Below are 13,109 nucleotides of genomic sequence, written 5' to 3'. Positions count from 1 at the left end.
AGCAATGACTGGCACAACAGCTAACAGCTAGCGACCACTGCTAAACAGGAAAATGTATGACAGGATGATGGGCTCTAGAAACAAGCTGCTTGTTTAACCAGAGACGAGGAGCTGAGACGATGCAGCAGAGACGGCGGCTCGTCCCTCTGCTCTAATTGGACCATCGAACAGACTCAGAAGAGACGATCAATGGAAGCTCGGCCGAGACAAAATAACAAGCTGCTGCTGCAGAATCTGAGCAGGTGAAAGACTTGAAAGACTTTAGAGACTTTAAACGGCCTCAAACACACGACAGAAACATCCAGAACAACGGTTCATCTGTCCTCATCCTCACGTCAGTAAAGTTTGTCTGTCCACTTAACAAACGAGACATCGAACCAGGACGCAGCATCAGTGGAGCGGGTACTCAAATACACTCCTGAAGTACCAGTACCACAGAGTAAAAGTACACTCTACTTCAATAAGAGTAAGGAAGCATTACCTGCAGAATGTACTTCAAGTATCTAAAGTAAAAACACGGTTAGAGAACAAAGATCCTTCATTTAGGACTTCCGTACATGACGACCTCGACCTGATTGGTCCAATCACGACACAGGTGAAACACCGGCGGACTCACGTCAATGGAGTAGCTCCTTTCGGGTCCTTTCTTGCCGACGGCCACCACCTGCCAGTGCAGCATCCTGGAGTGCGACAGGTCGATGAAGAGCTCGCCGTAACTCCAGCGAACGTACAGGACGCCGTGAGAGTAATCCACCGAGGAGATGTGAGGAGCCTCTGGAGCTGAGACGAGGACATTTTAACCGTCACTCAGACAGATGTTACTCTGACGGCTAACAACACAATCAAATTAGCATTCTGGCTAACAGGTTGATTAGCGTCATGCACGTCCCTGTAACACATAAAGAAACCTGCTGTCACTTTGTATGAAGGCTCACACGTTCACCATGTCGGTACCTGTCACGAAGCTGACGGTCGAGCTGTCGCAGCAGCTGAGCGGCGGGTCGCCCCACGTCACCATGGAGACACGGAAGTTATAATACCAGGCCGGCAGAAGATCCGTCACTCTCTGAAGGAACGTACAAGAACACAGATTCACGAGCTGCGACGTCAGAGACCACAGCCGACACCCGCAGACAAACCGGCCAATCACAGCTCTTCAGACATCTAGTGCGTGTGTGTGCGTACCACGGAGGCGATAACAGAGGCGGTGGCGGCGATCTCGTAGTAGGTGGTCCACTCTGAGGCCAGAGTGACGGGGTTGAAGAAGAAGGTCTGCAGGACGTACTTCCTGAAGGCCACGTGGTACGGACGCTGCCAGCTCAGGATCACCGCGGTCGGACTCAGAGGGTAAACCGCCAGCTCACGCACACCTGTGGGCTCTAACACACACACACACACACACACACACACACACACACATTAATCCACAAACAGCAGATAGAAAAACACACACTTTACTCTTCAAGAGTACTTCTACTTTACGCACTAATAATAAATACGTATACTGCAGTCAAGCTTCAAACGCAGGACTTCTACTGCAGTGGAGTATTTCCACAGTGTGTACTTGTACTTTTACTCCAGTAAAGGACCTGTGTACGTCCCGTGGTCGTGATGCCGTCGGTGTGCTGCTCACCTATGTCGATGATGACGGGCTCAGACGGGGGGCTGATCAGGGGTCCGTTGGTGTGGTAGACCACCACTCTGTACTGAGCCCCGGGCGTCAGGTTAGTGATGATGTCGCTCGTCGAGTTTTCCTGCCGAAACAGAAAAAAACAGCGTGTCAGACGCGTTCTCGCTTCCTGGAACAGGGGGCGGGGCCTGAGGAGGCGGACTCGCCGCCTCGATGCGTTGGGCCGCGGCGCCTTGTGTTGGCCTCCTGGTTTTGGTTTCAGTGCAGTTGTGAATGAACACAGCGAGAGACACTCAGGTGACATCAGGCTGACACAAACACAGCCGGACCCAAACAGACGTCGAGCGTTTCGCACCACGTTCGCGTCTTCACACCTCGAGCCGAACATAAGACGCGTCCGTTCACACCTTCCTGCCTGAATCGTCTCCAAACACACAGACGCTCGTCTCTGTGAGACTTAAAGACTCAAAGACACGAACAGTTTGGACACGCAGCGATAATAACGTGAATAAATGATGTGTGGGCTCATCATGTGACCCAGCTGATTCCTTTGAGGTTTTTTATCTCATGAATACATGTTTAAAGGTGCAGATGATCACGTGAAAACACATGAAACGATCCATTCGCCCTCCGGCGCTCCATCCCAGCTCCCTGGTTACCTCGCTGCAGTACGTGTTCTCCATCCTCTGGCTCAGACTGGGTCTCAGGCAGGTGGTCGACACCACCGACACCAGGCTGCCGTTGTGGCTCTCAGAGGACGGCGTCCAGCTGACGGCGGCGGTGCTGGAGTCCAGCAGTCTGATGCTGACGGCCAGCGGACGCTCCCGGAGCTCCTCCAGCAGCTCGCCACCAGGACCTGGAACAAGTCGCCGCTGTGTTATGAAGCTTTAAGGCGTTAAAACACATGAAAATAATCCCTTCATCTGTACTTCAGAGTACTGATTAATCAATTCATCAAGTGCTGACTGAATGGTTTTCAGTCACTGTTTTAGTTCGAGCTCATTTGAAGATGTTTCAGCCTTTGAAGCCACAAACCGAGGACGAGTCTAAAGTCTGGGTTGGTGTCATGTGACGTACTGAGGTAGAAGGTGAAGCCGGTGTCGGCGGCGCTCTCTCGAGCCTCGCAGTCTCCAGACGAGCTGAGCGTGGTGACCTGGACTCGGTACGTCCCCGGCTCCGTTAACTCGGTGAAGAACTCGTGAGTGTTTTCATCCACGGTCGCCATTTCTGTCGAGTTACCTGAAAAACAGCAGAGGACAGGTGAGCCATCAACTCTTTGTGTTGTTTGGTCAGGTACGAATGAATGAATGAATGAATGAATGAATGAATGAACTTTGGTTCTTTAGGTCAATTAAAATTCTGCAAAGACAAATTAAGTCAGTTCATTGTTTGGCAAATCTGACTTTATGGAGAATGTTGCGAATTCATTTTCTGTTGATCGACTAATTGATTAATAGAGTTCCTCTACAATGACAAGTCCAGCCGTGCATGTCCCCCCCCACGTGTCCCTGACAGCGTCCCCGACAGCGTCCCCGTTTACCATCTCTGTAGATGTAGATGTTGAAGCCGTCGTAGCTGGTGGGGGGTCTGGGGGGCAGCCAGCGCAGCTCCAGCAGGATGGGGGGCAGTTTGGTGGGCAGGACGGAGGCCTCGGAGGGCAGACCCATGGCGGACCCCGGCTCGTTGGAGTCCTCGTACTCCGACACCACGGCGTTGACGAACTCGTCCTCCCTGTCGGCAGGGGACGGGTCGGTGGGGTCCAGCCAGTAGCTCTGAGTCGTCTGGTTGGCGCTCGCGTCGTTGCTGCCCGTCAGGTTTCGTGCTGGGTGGAAGGGAACCTGAGTGGAAGCGGCTGCCGCCTCCTCAGAGACGTTCTCCTCCTGCTCCTCCTGCTCCTCCATCAGCGGGACATCCCGGGCTCGGCGGGACGCTCGCCGGCTCTCCTCCGCCTCCTCCGGAGGGACGACGCTGGAGGCCTCGTCTGGAAGCGCCCTCTGGCTCAGGTGGACGATCTTACGGGAAATGTTGAGGGGGGGGTACGGCACTGTGACGGAGACGGGACAGAGTGGGACAGGTGGACATCTGAAGACACAAACCAGCTGATCTGCTGGTTTTTAACTCGTACAAATAAAGATTCAGAAGTTACAACAACGACAACAACTCATTCTGTTCATTCTCCATCATCACATTCACCTTCAGTCTCATCGGTTCTTTAATGTGGAAAATCCACAACACCTGCACAGGTGTGTGTGTGAAGTCATGGTGCTGTTTCTCACCTGTCCTGTGGTGCACAGGTGTGTGCGTGATGTCACTGTGTGTGACCAGTGCGGTCTGGTACACCGTGGCCTCAGAGATGAGCTGGAAGGTGATGTTGCGGTAACACACTCCAGGTAACCAGTGCTTGAACACCGTCTTCCCCTTGTAGAAATCTGCAAAAACACAGAATCAGATTCTAAAAATCTGCACGACAACGACGTTTGATGAAACGTTAAAAGTTACTTCAGTGAAAGAAGCAATAAAATCCTTCAGTGCACGTCAGAGTCCTGCAGCGTAACAGTAACAGAGAGAAACTCGATGTTCTGCTGACTCCATGTTTGTTCTGAAGCAGCTGAAGGTCAGTGAACTTTGTTAACACGTCTGAATACGAGCAGATTCCACAGGTTCACATTTTATTGAGCTAACTGTGACTTTCAACAGATGGACAGTCCTAACAGTCCACAAGTCCTCGTCCTGCTTACCTGGACGCTGCAGAGCATCATTCAGAAAGTGAACATTTCACCTTTATAGAGCATCGAGCGCCGCTCTTGTCCTTCCGTGTAGCTGATGTTGACTCTGCTGAAGACGTTCCCGACCGGAGCCTCGATCTCGAACACCACGCCGGTCTCTGGAGACTCCTTGTAGTCTGATATGTGAGCACTGTGGACGGGAAGAGGCTCTGAGGAGACACAAGAGCACAAATCAGGCTCCAAACATCTGGACATCAAACCCAAAACGCCCCAAAGTCCAAGTGAGGGTCAGCAGGAAGTCCACCAACCACAGAAGAAAAGGAATCTGACATGATGTTTTAATGGATCGTGGGGTTCCAAGGTTCAGGTTTAAGTTAAGGGCCTTCATGTTATTTGGCCAATTTTAAGGGTTTTTATCCTTAAATTAAAAATATCTCAACACTTGACCACAGAACGATTCAAGGGGCAAAACTTTCGTTTGACATTAAAATAATGTTCTGGATGAAACCAGCGATCTGACGTTGAGGACAGAGGTCCTCTAATGACCAATCACAGCTCATGTCTCCAGTTTCTTACTTGTGAGCACAGACACGGTCTTGATGGGTCTGGACCAGCTCTGTCCCAGTTTAACCAGCAGTCCCACAGTGTAGCAGAGGCCATGGAACGACGTGTTGAAGAGCAGAGGCTCGCTGGCGTTCACGAACTGAACCAGGATCAGTCGAGGCTCTCCAGAGAGCTGAGCTGCGTACGCCGTCACGTTGTCCCGCACGTCCGAGCGCTCGAGCGTCGCCACGATCAAACCGTCGTCGTTAACGGACGCCTGGAAGGCCCAGATGCCCTGAAACACAGAAGAAGAAAGAAACCTTTATTTATTCAGGACTTCATTGATTCATCAATCAATCAATCAATCAGATCAATTAACAAAGGTCATCTTCATCAGTGCTGGTTAACAGCACTAACTCCTCCTCCTCCTCCTCCTTTTAAGAGAGTATTTTACTACAGTCAGTGAACGCGACACAGCTGGAAACGCTCCTCAGATCAAAGATGGAGGAAAGCAGCTGTTTGTTCTGCTCAGCAGCTGGAACGTTCTCGTTCTCCATCACGTTCCATCAAGAACAGAGACACCTTCTGCAGGTGACGTCTGACCTGCAGAACCTTGGTGAGTCCTCTGTCTCCTGACAGCAGGTCTGAGGCTTGTCGGGGCCCAGTCTAATTACTGGATCTCTGCAGGGCGGCGTCCTTCACCGCCACACGAACGGGTCCAGAAATCAAATCTGATCCTTCACATGATTGATTTGAGTAAAGCTCCGGCCGTCTGTGGGGAAACACTCGTCTGTCCACCGTCTGAACTTCCTGAGACAGACTCTTATCTGCTGTTGTGGGATCAGCTGATTTCCTGTCGCTGAGGCCGGTGAGTCTGATGGTATCAGCTGTTTCATTAAATCTGACAGCGGGACGGTCGCCTCCTCGCTGAGCGCCGTCTGTCTGACGGGATGCAGGCAAAAACATGAACTCTGGCTCCTGATAGGAACTGTAATAACGTGTCTGTCCCCGACGGAGACATGGAGGACGTGTCGAAGGGACGGAGCTGCTGTGGGACTCAGATTATTCCAGACTTCTCCATCAGTTCTTTGAACACTTCAACCTTTTTAAAGAGAGATCCTTCGTAAAAGACGCGGCGATGACACCACGTGATTCGCGTCTTGTCAGGCAGCCAATCAGGGAATCCGCTTCAGCGTTTACTGCTGATGATTAATGATTGAATCTGTCAGGAAGCAACAAGGTGGATTTTAAAATCAAAGCCTCTTCACAACAAAAGTCTCAGGATTCGTTGTCTCATAATTACAAAACCTCTACGTCCTAATTGAGCTGGTAATTGGACGAATGTGTCAGCGACTGTACTGTCCCCATAATTAACAGAGACTATCTCACAATTACAAGAAAATGTCTCTAATTACAAAAAACTGATCAAACAATGAGAAGAAAACGAATATTTCCGAGAAACTTTCAATTCTTCATGTTTTTTTATCTCCAAATTCTGAAATCTTTACTCCATAATCACAGGAAAATTACCTTTTCATTTCAAAATCTTTACATCCTACTTACACAAACACAATGTCATCGTCGTCATCGTCATCATCATCATCATCATCATCAAGACAACGATCATAATTATGAAAAGAAACCTGAATTTCAGCCTAAAGCCCATAAAGAGTGTGATGGACGAGGATTCGCCTGTCAGCTGATCACAAACATTAACCAGACACGCTTCAGGCTGTCCAGGTCCAGTTTTCACTTGTGATGGAGCTAGGCTAGCAGTTCCCCCTACCTCCAGTGTTTGTGCTAAGCTAGGCTAAACGGGTCCGGAGGTAACAGCTTTATGTCGACATCCAGCAGCAGTTTTTAGAAACTGACCAAACAAAGAGTTTGAGGATCAACTCTTCTTCTGTAGATCACAGATAATCCACCATCTGAGATTCTGACCCACTTTCCTAATCTGAGGTAGTGAAACAGTAAACATGTGCTGCACCGAGGCATGCTGGGAGTTACCATTTCGCCGTCAGGGATTTAAAATATTTCTGCTTCATCTGTCTGAGCTGCAAATAACAGCTACAACAACAGGCTGTGATTAGTCCAGAGGACATAAAGGCTCAGTGTTCAGGAGGACATGAAGACGACTGGAGGCAGAAACGTGATCGGCTGAACCCTGAATCTCTTCTCTGTTCGCTCTCTGCGCCGCGAACTGACCTAAATCCACAGCGGCCTCGTAAAGTAAATCTGCTCCAGTCGTCCATCAACAGATGAACGGAGTTCTTATCTGAATCGGACGAAATGCAGGAAAGACGGATGAAGCAGAAAGAAAGAAACGTTAAACGTAATGTCGCTTTAGGCGGTTAGCAGCCTGCTGCCTGCAGCTGGTTAGCTCGGTCGCTAATGTGACGAGGTAGCATTAGCAGTTAGCAAGGGAGACGGACGGTGACAGAGTGAATGAGCTCCTATCAGGACGGTTTGTCACTGGTTCATAGTGAACACATGAAACTTGACTTTTCACTGACGGCAGCTTGTGATCTAATGTCGCTGCTTATTGCTAATGCTAACACAACACTTTCCGCTGCTGCTGAGGTTACAGCCAATCACCATCGTCCATCGCTCTGCCTTCATTACTGTTTGCTGCGATTTGGAGAGAACGGGTTTGTGAGACGTGAAGTGAGGAAGAGGAGGAAAACCTCTTCCTCCCTGACTCAAAGGAACAGGTGAAAACTGAACTGGTTTTATTAGTGGTGGAAAAACTGGAATAAGTGTTTTATTTCAGCCTGCTGTGTACAGGTGTGGCGTCCCTCAAGGCTCCGTTCGGGGCCCCTGAGCTTCCCTTTGCTCACAAAATGACCTGAAATAAGAAATCATTAGATTGTTTCATTTTTGTTGGCTTCGGCTCTGATGTGTGTATGCTTTTGTTTTTAAACTCTCCCAATAGCTCGGAAATTTCAACAGAAACACATTTAATGAGAGCGTAGCATGTTAGCATGCTAACTTCTGCTAATTAGCAATGTGAATGTCATCAGTCCTGCAGGTATTTGGACACAAACTGAAGGACTGGACACGCGGACATGCTGACGTGCTGACGGCTGGACCACAGTTCATCCTGAGGGGAACATGAACGTCTGAACAAAGTGAAATGATGATGGAGCCGTGCAGCTCGATTCAGCTGCTCGCCATCGTGTTTCATGAGCGTCAGGTGGATTCACCTGCTCGTCTCGTCGTTGCTCGGCTGCTTTACCTCCATCACAGTAAAAACTAGAAGAAAATCGAGCTTCTGAGGGCGAACAGCAGAAACACCGACCCTCGACATCCTCAGGGGTTCGGCTCAGGATGAGGAACAAAAAAAATCCATACCAATTCATTCAATTCATCTGCCCTGCTGTCGCCATGGCAACAGAGATGAAAGGAGAGACACGTTTGGGGAAGGACGAGATGCTCATTATGTCCGTCTGAGTCCAGGATTACCATGGACACGGTGAGAGCCGAGAGCCTCCGGCTGCAGTCTGGATGCTAATGTTAGCCTGTTTATTCACAGGTCTGTAGCTGCTCTGAAGAGGACACAAAGGAGGACGGTCACGGGAAGACAGAATGGACAGACACATTACAGAAGCCTCACACGTCCACGTCTCAGCTTCAGGCTCTCATTCCACTCCTTATTTTCATTAATCTTTGAGTTTTATTCTCCATTTTCAGCCTCCTCATTGATTTCATATCAGTTTTATGTCTCGTGTCCGTCTCTCAGCCTGTCCGTCCCCCGTAGACACTCTGAATTTGATCGATCGGAGTTTGATCGATTGATCTCACGGCCGTCGAACAAACACAGAACGTTTGCTGTGACGTTTGTCAAGCTGCTGTTTCCAGATCAACACTGAGGAATAAAAACTAACTGAGGCGTCTGAGCTTCAGAGCCGAGCGAATGTTTCCACAGCGGGAAACTTCCTGTACTTCACTGCAGTTTTTCACTTCTCTGCCACTTTCTGTCTCTGCTCCTCGTCTTTTCAGGGAGAAATGTTCATTAGGTTTTACTGTGAAACATTAAAAAATACAGGTTACAGACAGAACTTTCCTTTCACAGGACATAATCTGATGTGAATTCACCCAAACGCCTCGTTTCACACAAACCTGCTGCGGTCACTTCGTTGGCTCTTTGACTTTAACTCATCACACGTCCTGAGCTGAGACGTCCACAAAATACCTCCGTCTGTCCGTCTGTCACACACCTGGAAACACCTGTGAGCGTCTGTTATCTCATCACGTCTGATATGATCTGATATGCTGATGTTCTAAACTGATCCCAGAGCAGCTGCTGATCCTTTAGTACTTCAGTACAAGTATCTCAAAACTGTACTTGAGTACTTTGTACTGACTCAACAGAGCTTCATTAATCTTTGTTCTGAGTGCAGCAGCCAATGAAAACCAACATTATCCTCCAGAGGACACACACACACACACACACACACACACACACACACACACACACAGCAGTGGTGAATGAATGCAGTATGTGACGCTGTGAATGAGTGCAGACTGGGGGGGGGGGGTCAGGAGGCGTCGCCCTCAGGCAGCTGCCAACATTATCATGCAAACCTCCAGGTTTTTGTCTTCTTGTGTGAGGGGGGACGGGGGCCTCGGAGAGAGGACGGACCTTTGACGGCTCCAGCTCTGAGGACGAGGACGCCCACAGTCCATTAGACTATGAATGAGACGGACGGAGCAGCAGAGCAACGCTTCGCCTTTTCTAAACGAGGTTTGGTGAGACGGACGGCAGCTCATCACAGCAGAGGACAGATGATTGACAGCTCCGTCCAGAGAACCACCACCTTCTGGAAACGTCCAGCTGTTACGTGTGACTGAAACCTGAGTGCAGACGAGGCCTCGTGTCTCCTCCGCCCGGTGTTTCTAACTGAACTGGAGTCCATTCAGTCTCTGAGGACAAGTTTCCAAAGACTACAAATGAGCCTTTTCCCAAGTCTGTCAGTCCTCCTCAGAGCAGGGCTGAACCTGGGCCATCTGGACTGGAAGACGTTCCGCCTGTCACCCAAGAGGCTTCTTCAGGTCTACGTGACCGGCGTGGAGTCCCCCTCTCAGTCCTGCCTCCAGCCAAAGACCAGCAGAGCAGCGCTGGCCTGGTCCTTTCCTTTCCTTCGCGCTGACGCTCGTCTCTTCGAGCAGGGTCGAGTGTGAAGGCTGAAAACTGTTCAACACACAGACCAGCTGATTAAAGACCACCGAACACAGTCCAGACAAACGCACTGACCGTCTGTCCTCGCTTTACTGTCTCTGATCAGCTGATTTCTTGTTAAACTATGTTAACGAGACACAGTTTAGACATTCGGTGATAATAAGATTCATGAACAAGCTGATTGGTCTCATGAAGATCCAACCGATTCGCTCAACGTTCACGACATCTCTGATGGAACGAAAACAAGCTGATTCTGCAGTTTCTCCATACAAACACAGCTCTAATGAGTGAAAACAGGGAGGTCATTAGAGAGGAGACGAGGCCTCCACCCTCCACCCTCCACCCTCCACCCTCATCTGGCGTTTCATCAAAGCGAAGTGAGACGAACGAGCGGCTCCGTCCTTTCAAAGAGGAAACAAAAAGCCTTCAGCCGCCTGCCAACAGACCCGACGAGGACAACAGAGACCACGAGAGACGGACAGGAAGCTAGGAGCTAATCAATAACACCTCCTCCTAACTGATGGACACTGATCGACACTCTGATCGACGAGGATCCAGATCAGATCAGATCATTGATCACTGATCATTACAAACCACTCTGATCACAACACGCGTGAAGTACATGAACGTCTTCATGGATCATCAGCTGGTCTGGACTTTCATTGGACAGACTGAGTCTGAAGCCTGTGACGATGATGATGATGAAGATGGCCTCCCTCTGTGGTCCTCGGTGGTCCGTCAGGCTGTGTTTTCCCTCAATGACCTGTTTGAGCTCATTATGCTGCCTGGCAAACTCAGAAAGGCCTGAAGGACTGAAGGTCTCCAACGTGGCAGAAGACCAGAACTCACCCTGAAGCTCTGAATGGACCCAGCAGCTCAAATCACGTTTTCCAAGTTTCCCTCCAGGTTTTTAATCTCACTCTTTATTGTCAGTTCACGTTTCCTGTTTCTGAATCCGGTGGATCCTGACGGGAATCCTTTCTTCCTGCATTCAAGTCTTCAGCAGAGTTCTGCACAGTCCTAAACCCTAAACCCGGACCCACCTGAACCCTCCTCAGTGAACTCCCTGCGATGGCGGGTGAACGGCTGGTTGAGCCTCCTTCATCCAGCCGTCACATTAATAATAAATAAAATAAAAGCCGTTTGCACCATCGAGGTTTCGGATTTCAGCAGTTTGATCAGCGATGACGTGAGCGAGACGACTTCCAGCTGCTGACTGAGCTGCAGAGAAACCAGAGCGCTGTTCGACACGTCCAACGTTCACAAGACGACGGCGGCGTGTTTGATGGGCTCGGCTGACGAAGGACAGAATCTAAGAGTCAATCTGTGTCTTCGGCGTCCGTCAACACTCAAACAGTCTTCACTGCCGGAGGTGAAATCTCGATCAGCAGCTTTCAAACTGTTTTTCTGTGACATTAGTTCAGAAATCAAAACGCTGATGATGATGAATCTTCATCACAATCACTGATCAATCACTGATCAGTTTCAGCTGAACTCTTCATGTGTGAAGTGCAGGATTCCCTCTGAGCTGTGAGGAGGAGGACTGAAATGGAAATACTCGAGTGAAGTAGAAGTACCCCAGATGTGTAGTCAAGTACAGTTCTTGAGTAAATGTAAATGTATTTTGTTACATTCCAGATCTGGTGAAAAGCCTCAATAACACAAACACTCAGCTGAGGGTTAGATTAGGTTACCACGACCCTCAACCTGGACTCAGGTAGGCTACGTCACACCTGTGCAGGTAAACTAAAACCAACATCCTCTGCTGTTCGTGTGTGTGTGTGTGTGTGATCCTCAGGGATGCTGACAGACTTGCAGGGAATCACTGAGGCTGCAGCCGACTGACCCACTTTCTGCGGGGCCAAACGAGCTGCTGCCGCCTCTCAAACCGACCTGCGGTGCCACAACGCGTCCGTCTGAGCGCTGCGCCACCAGCTCCTCCACCGGCTCCTCCACCCGCACACGCTTCCACCAACCACATCTTATATAACTCGTGCATTAAGCTGGATTCGTGTTATCTGCCGTGTTTCTCCAACACAAAGCCGCGCAGGCTGCTGCTGCCGCTTCACAGCACATCCAGACAGGCGGCAGCAGCCGCGCCAAACAACGAACATATGAGCGAAAAAAGGCCTCCTTACCTGGGTAAAGCAGTGCAGGTACACCGTGAGAAGCAGCGGTGAAAGCATGATGCCTCTCTGTCAATCAGTCGCACTAAAGTCCGGGTTTTTCCTCTCAGTCTGCTGCGCATCCAAACAATGGCGATTTTTCTGCTGCATCGGAGCGCGATGCTCCGCTCCGCGTCGGATTCAATCTGCGGTTACTTTCCGCTCCGCAGCTCTAACTGCGCACCATCTTCATCATCTTCTGCTTCATTGTCGTTACTATCATCATCTTCGGCACGGACCGCCGCTCGAACCGGACCCGCTGTGACTGAGGGGAAACAGGCCGGGCTCCGGCGTCCATGCCGCGGCCTGGAGACGAGCAGGAGGTCGGTGTCGGTCAGCGGTGATGAAGCTGCTGCTGCTGCGCGGCGTCGCCCCGCCCTGCGCTCCGGAGGCTGCACGGAGACACACACGGGTCCTCCCCCTCCCCCTCCCTCCCCCTCCTCCTCAACATCCGCCCCCTCCTCCTCCTCCTCATCTTCATCCTCAGTATCACAGCCCGCCCTTGCTGGGAAGCATCAAGCGTCATTAAAGTTCAAGTGAAAACATCCACTGATGGAAAGTAACGAAGTACATTTACTCAAGTACTGCACTGAAGTACACCGAGTAAAGTGATGAGCACATGAATGCATCAATAAGAATAATCTAGTAATAGAACTTGTTATTCTGACTGTATTTCATGATGAGTACTTTTCCTTTGAATACTTGAAGTACATCTTCCTGATTATACTCACATACTTGTAGTTCAGTAAGTTTTAATGCAGTACTCTCACTTGTAACAGTGTGGTATCAGTACTTGTGCTGCAGTAATCTGAGTACTGCAGTCATCACTGTTTTGTCATTAATTGTTTATTTGATGTTTATTGGTT

General features: G+C 49.8%; 1 protein-coding gene across 3 annotated transcripts in view; it reads right to left on the bottom strand.

Moving 5' to 3' along the window:
* Nucleotides 1-12,616, bottom strand: part of ptpro (protein tyrosine phosphatase receptor type O) — a 32,201-nt gene extending 19,585 nt beyond the window's left edge. For 2 of the 3 annotated variants that reach the window (XM_076721726.1, XM_076721727.1), the window contains exons 1-11: nt 12,217-12,393; nt 4,933-5,194; nt 4,410-4,565; nt 3,907-4,059; nt 3,171-3,674; nt 2,708-2,869; nt 2,290-2,486; nt 1,634-1,754; nt 1,186-1,379; nt 955-1,066; nt 617-780 (exon numbers count right to left, since the gene is read on the bottom strand). In XM_076721726.1, the coding sequence (XP_076577841.1) occupies nt 617-780; nt 955-1,066; nt 1,186-1,379; nt 1,634-1,754; nt 2,290-2,486; nt 2,708-2,869; nt 3,171-3,674; nt 3,907-4,059; nt 4,410-4,565; nt 4,933-5,194; nt 12,217-12,264 (2,073 nt within the window). In that variant the 5' untranslated portion in view covers nt 12,265-12,393. Of the gene's footprint in view, nt 1-616; nt 781-954; nt 1,067-1,185; nt 1,380-1,633; nt 1,755-2,289; nt 2,487-2,707; nt 2,870-3,170; nt 3,675-3,906; nt 4,060-4,409; nt 4,566-4,932; nt 5,195-12,216 lie in introns of all 3 variants that reach the window. The other variant, XM_076721724.1, reaches the window with a different exon arrangement.
* Nucleotides 12,617-13,109: the final 493 nt, after the last annotated feature.

Source organism: Chaetodon auriga, chromosome 22 (genome assembly GCF_051107435.1).
Source record: "Chaetodon auriga isolate fChaAug3 chromosome 22, fChaAug3.hap1, whole genome shotgun sequence".
Classification (NCBI taxonomy): Eukaryota; Metazoa; Chordata; class Actinopteri; order Chaetodontiformes; family Chaetodontidae; genus Chaetodon; species Chaetodon auriga.
This window is presented reverse-complemented; position numbering and strand designations above follow the sequence as displayed.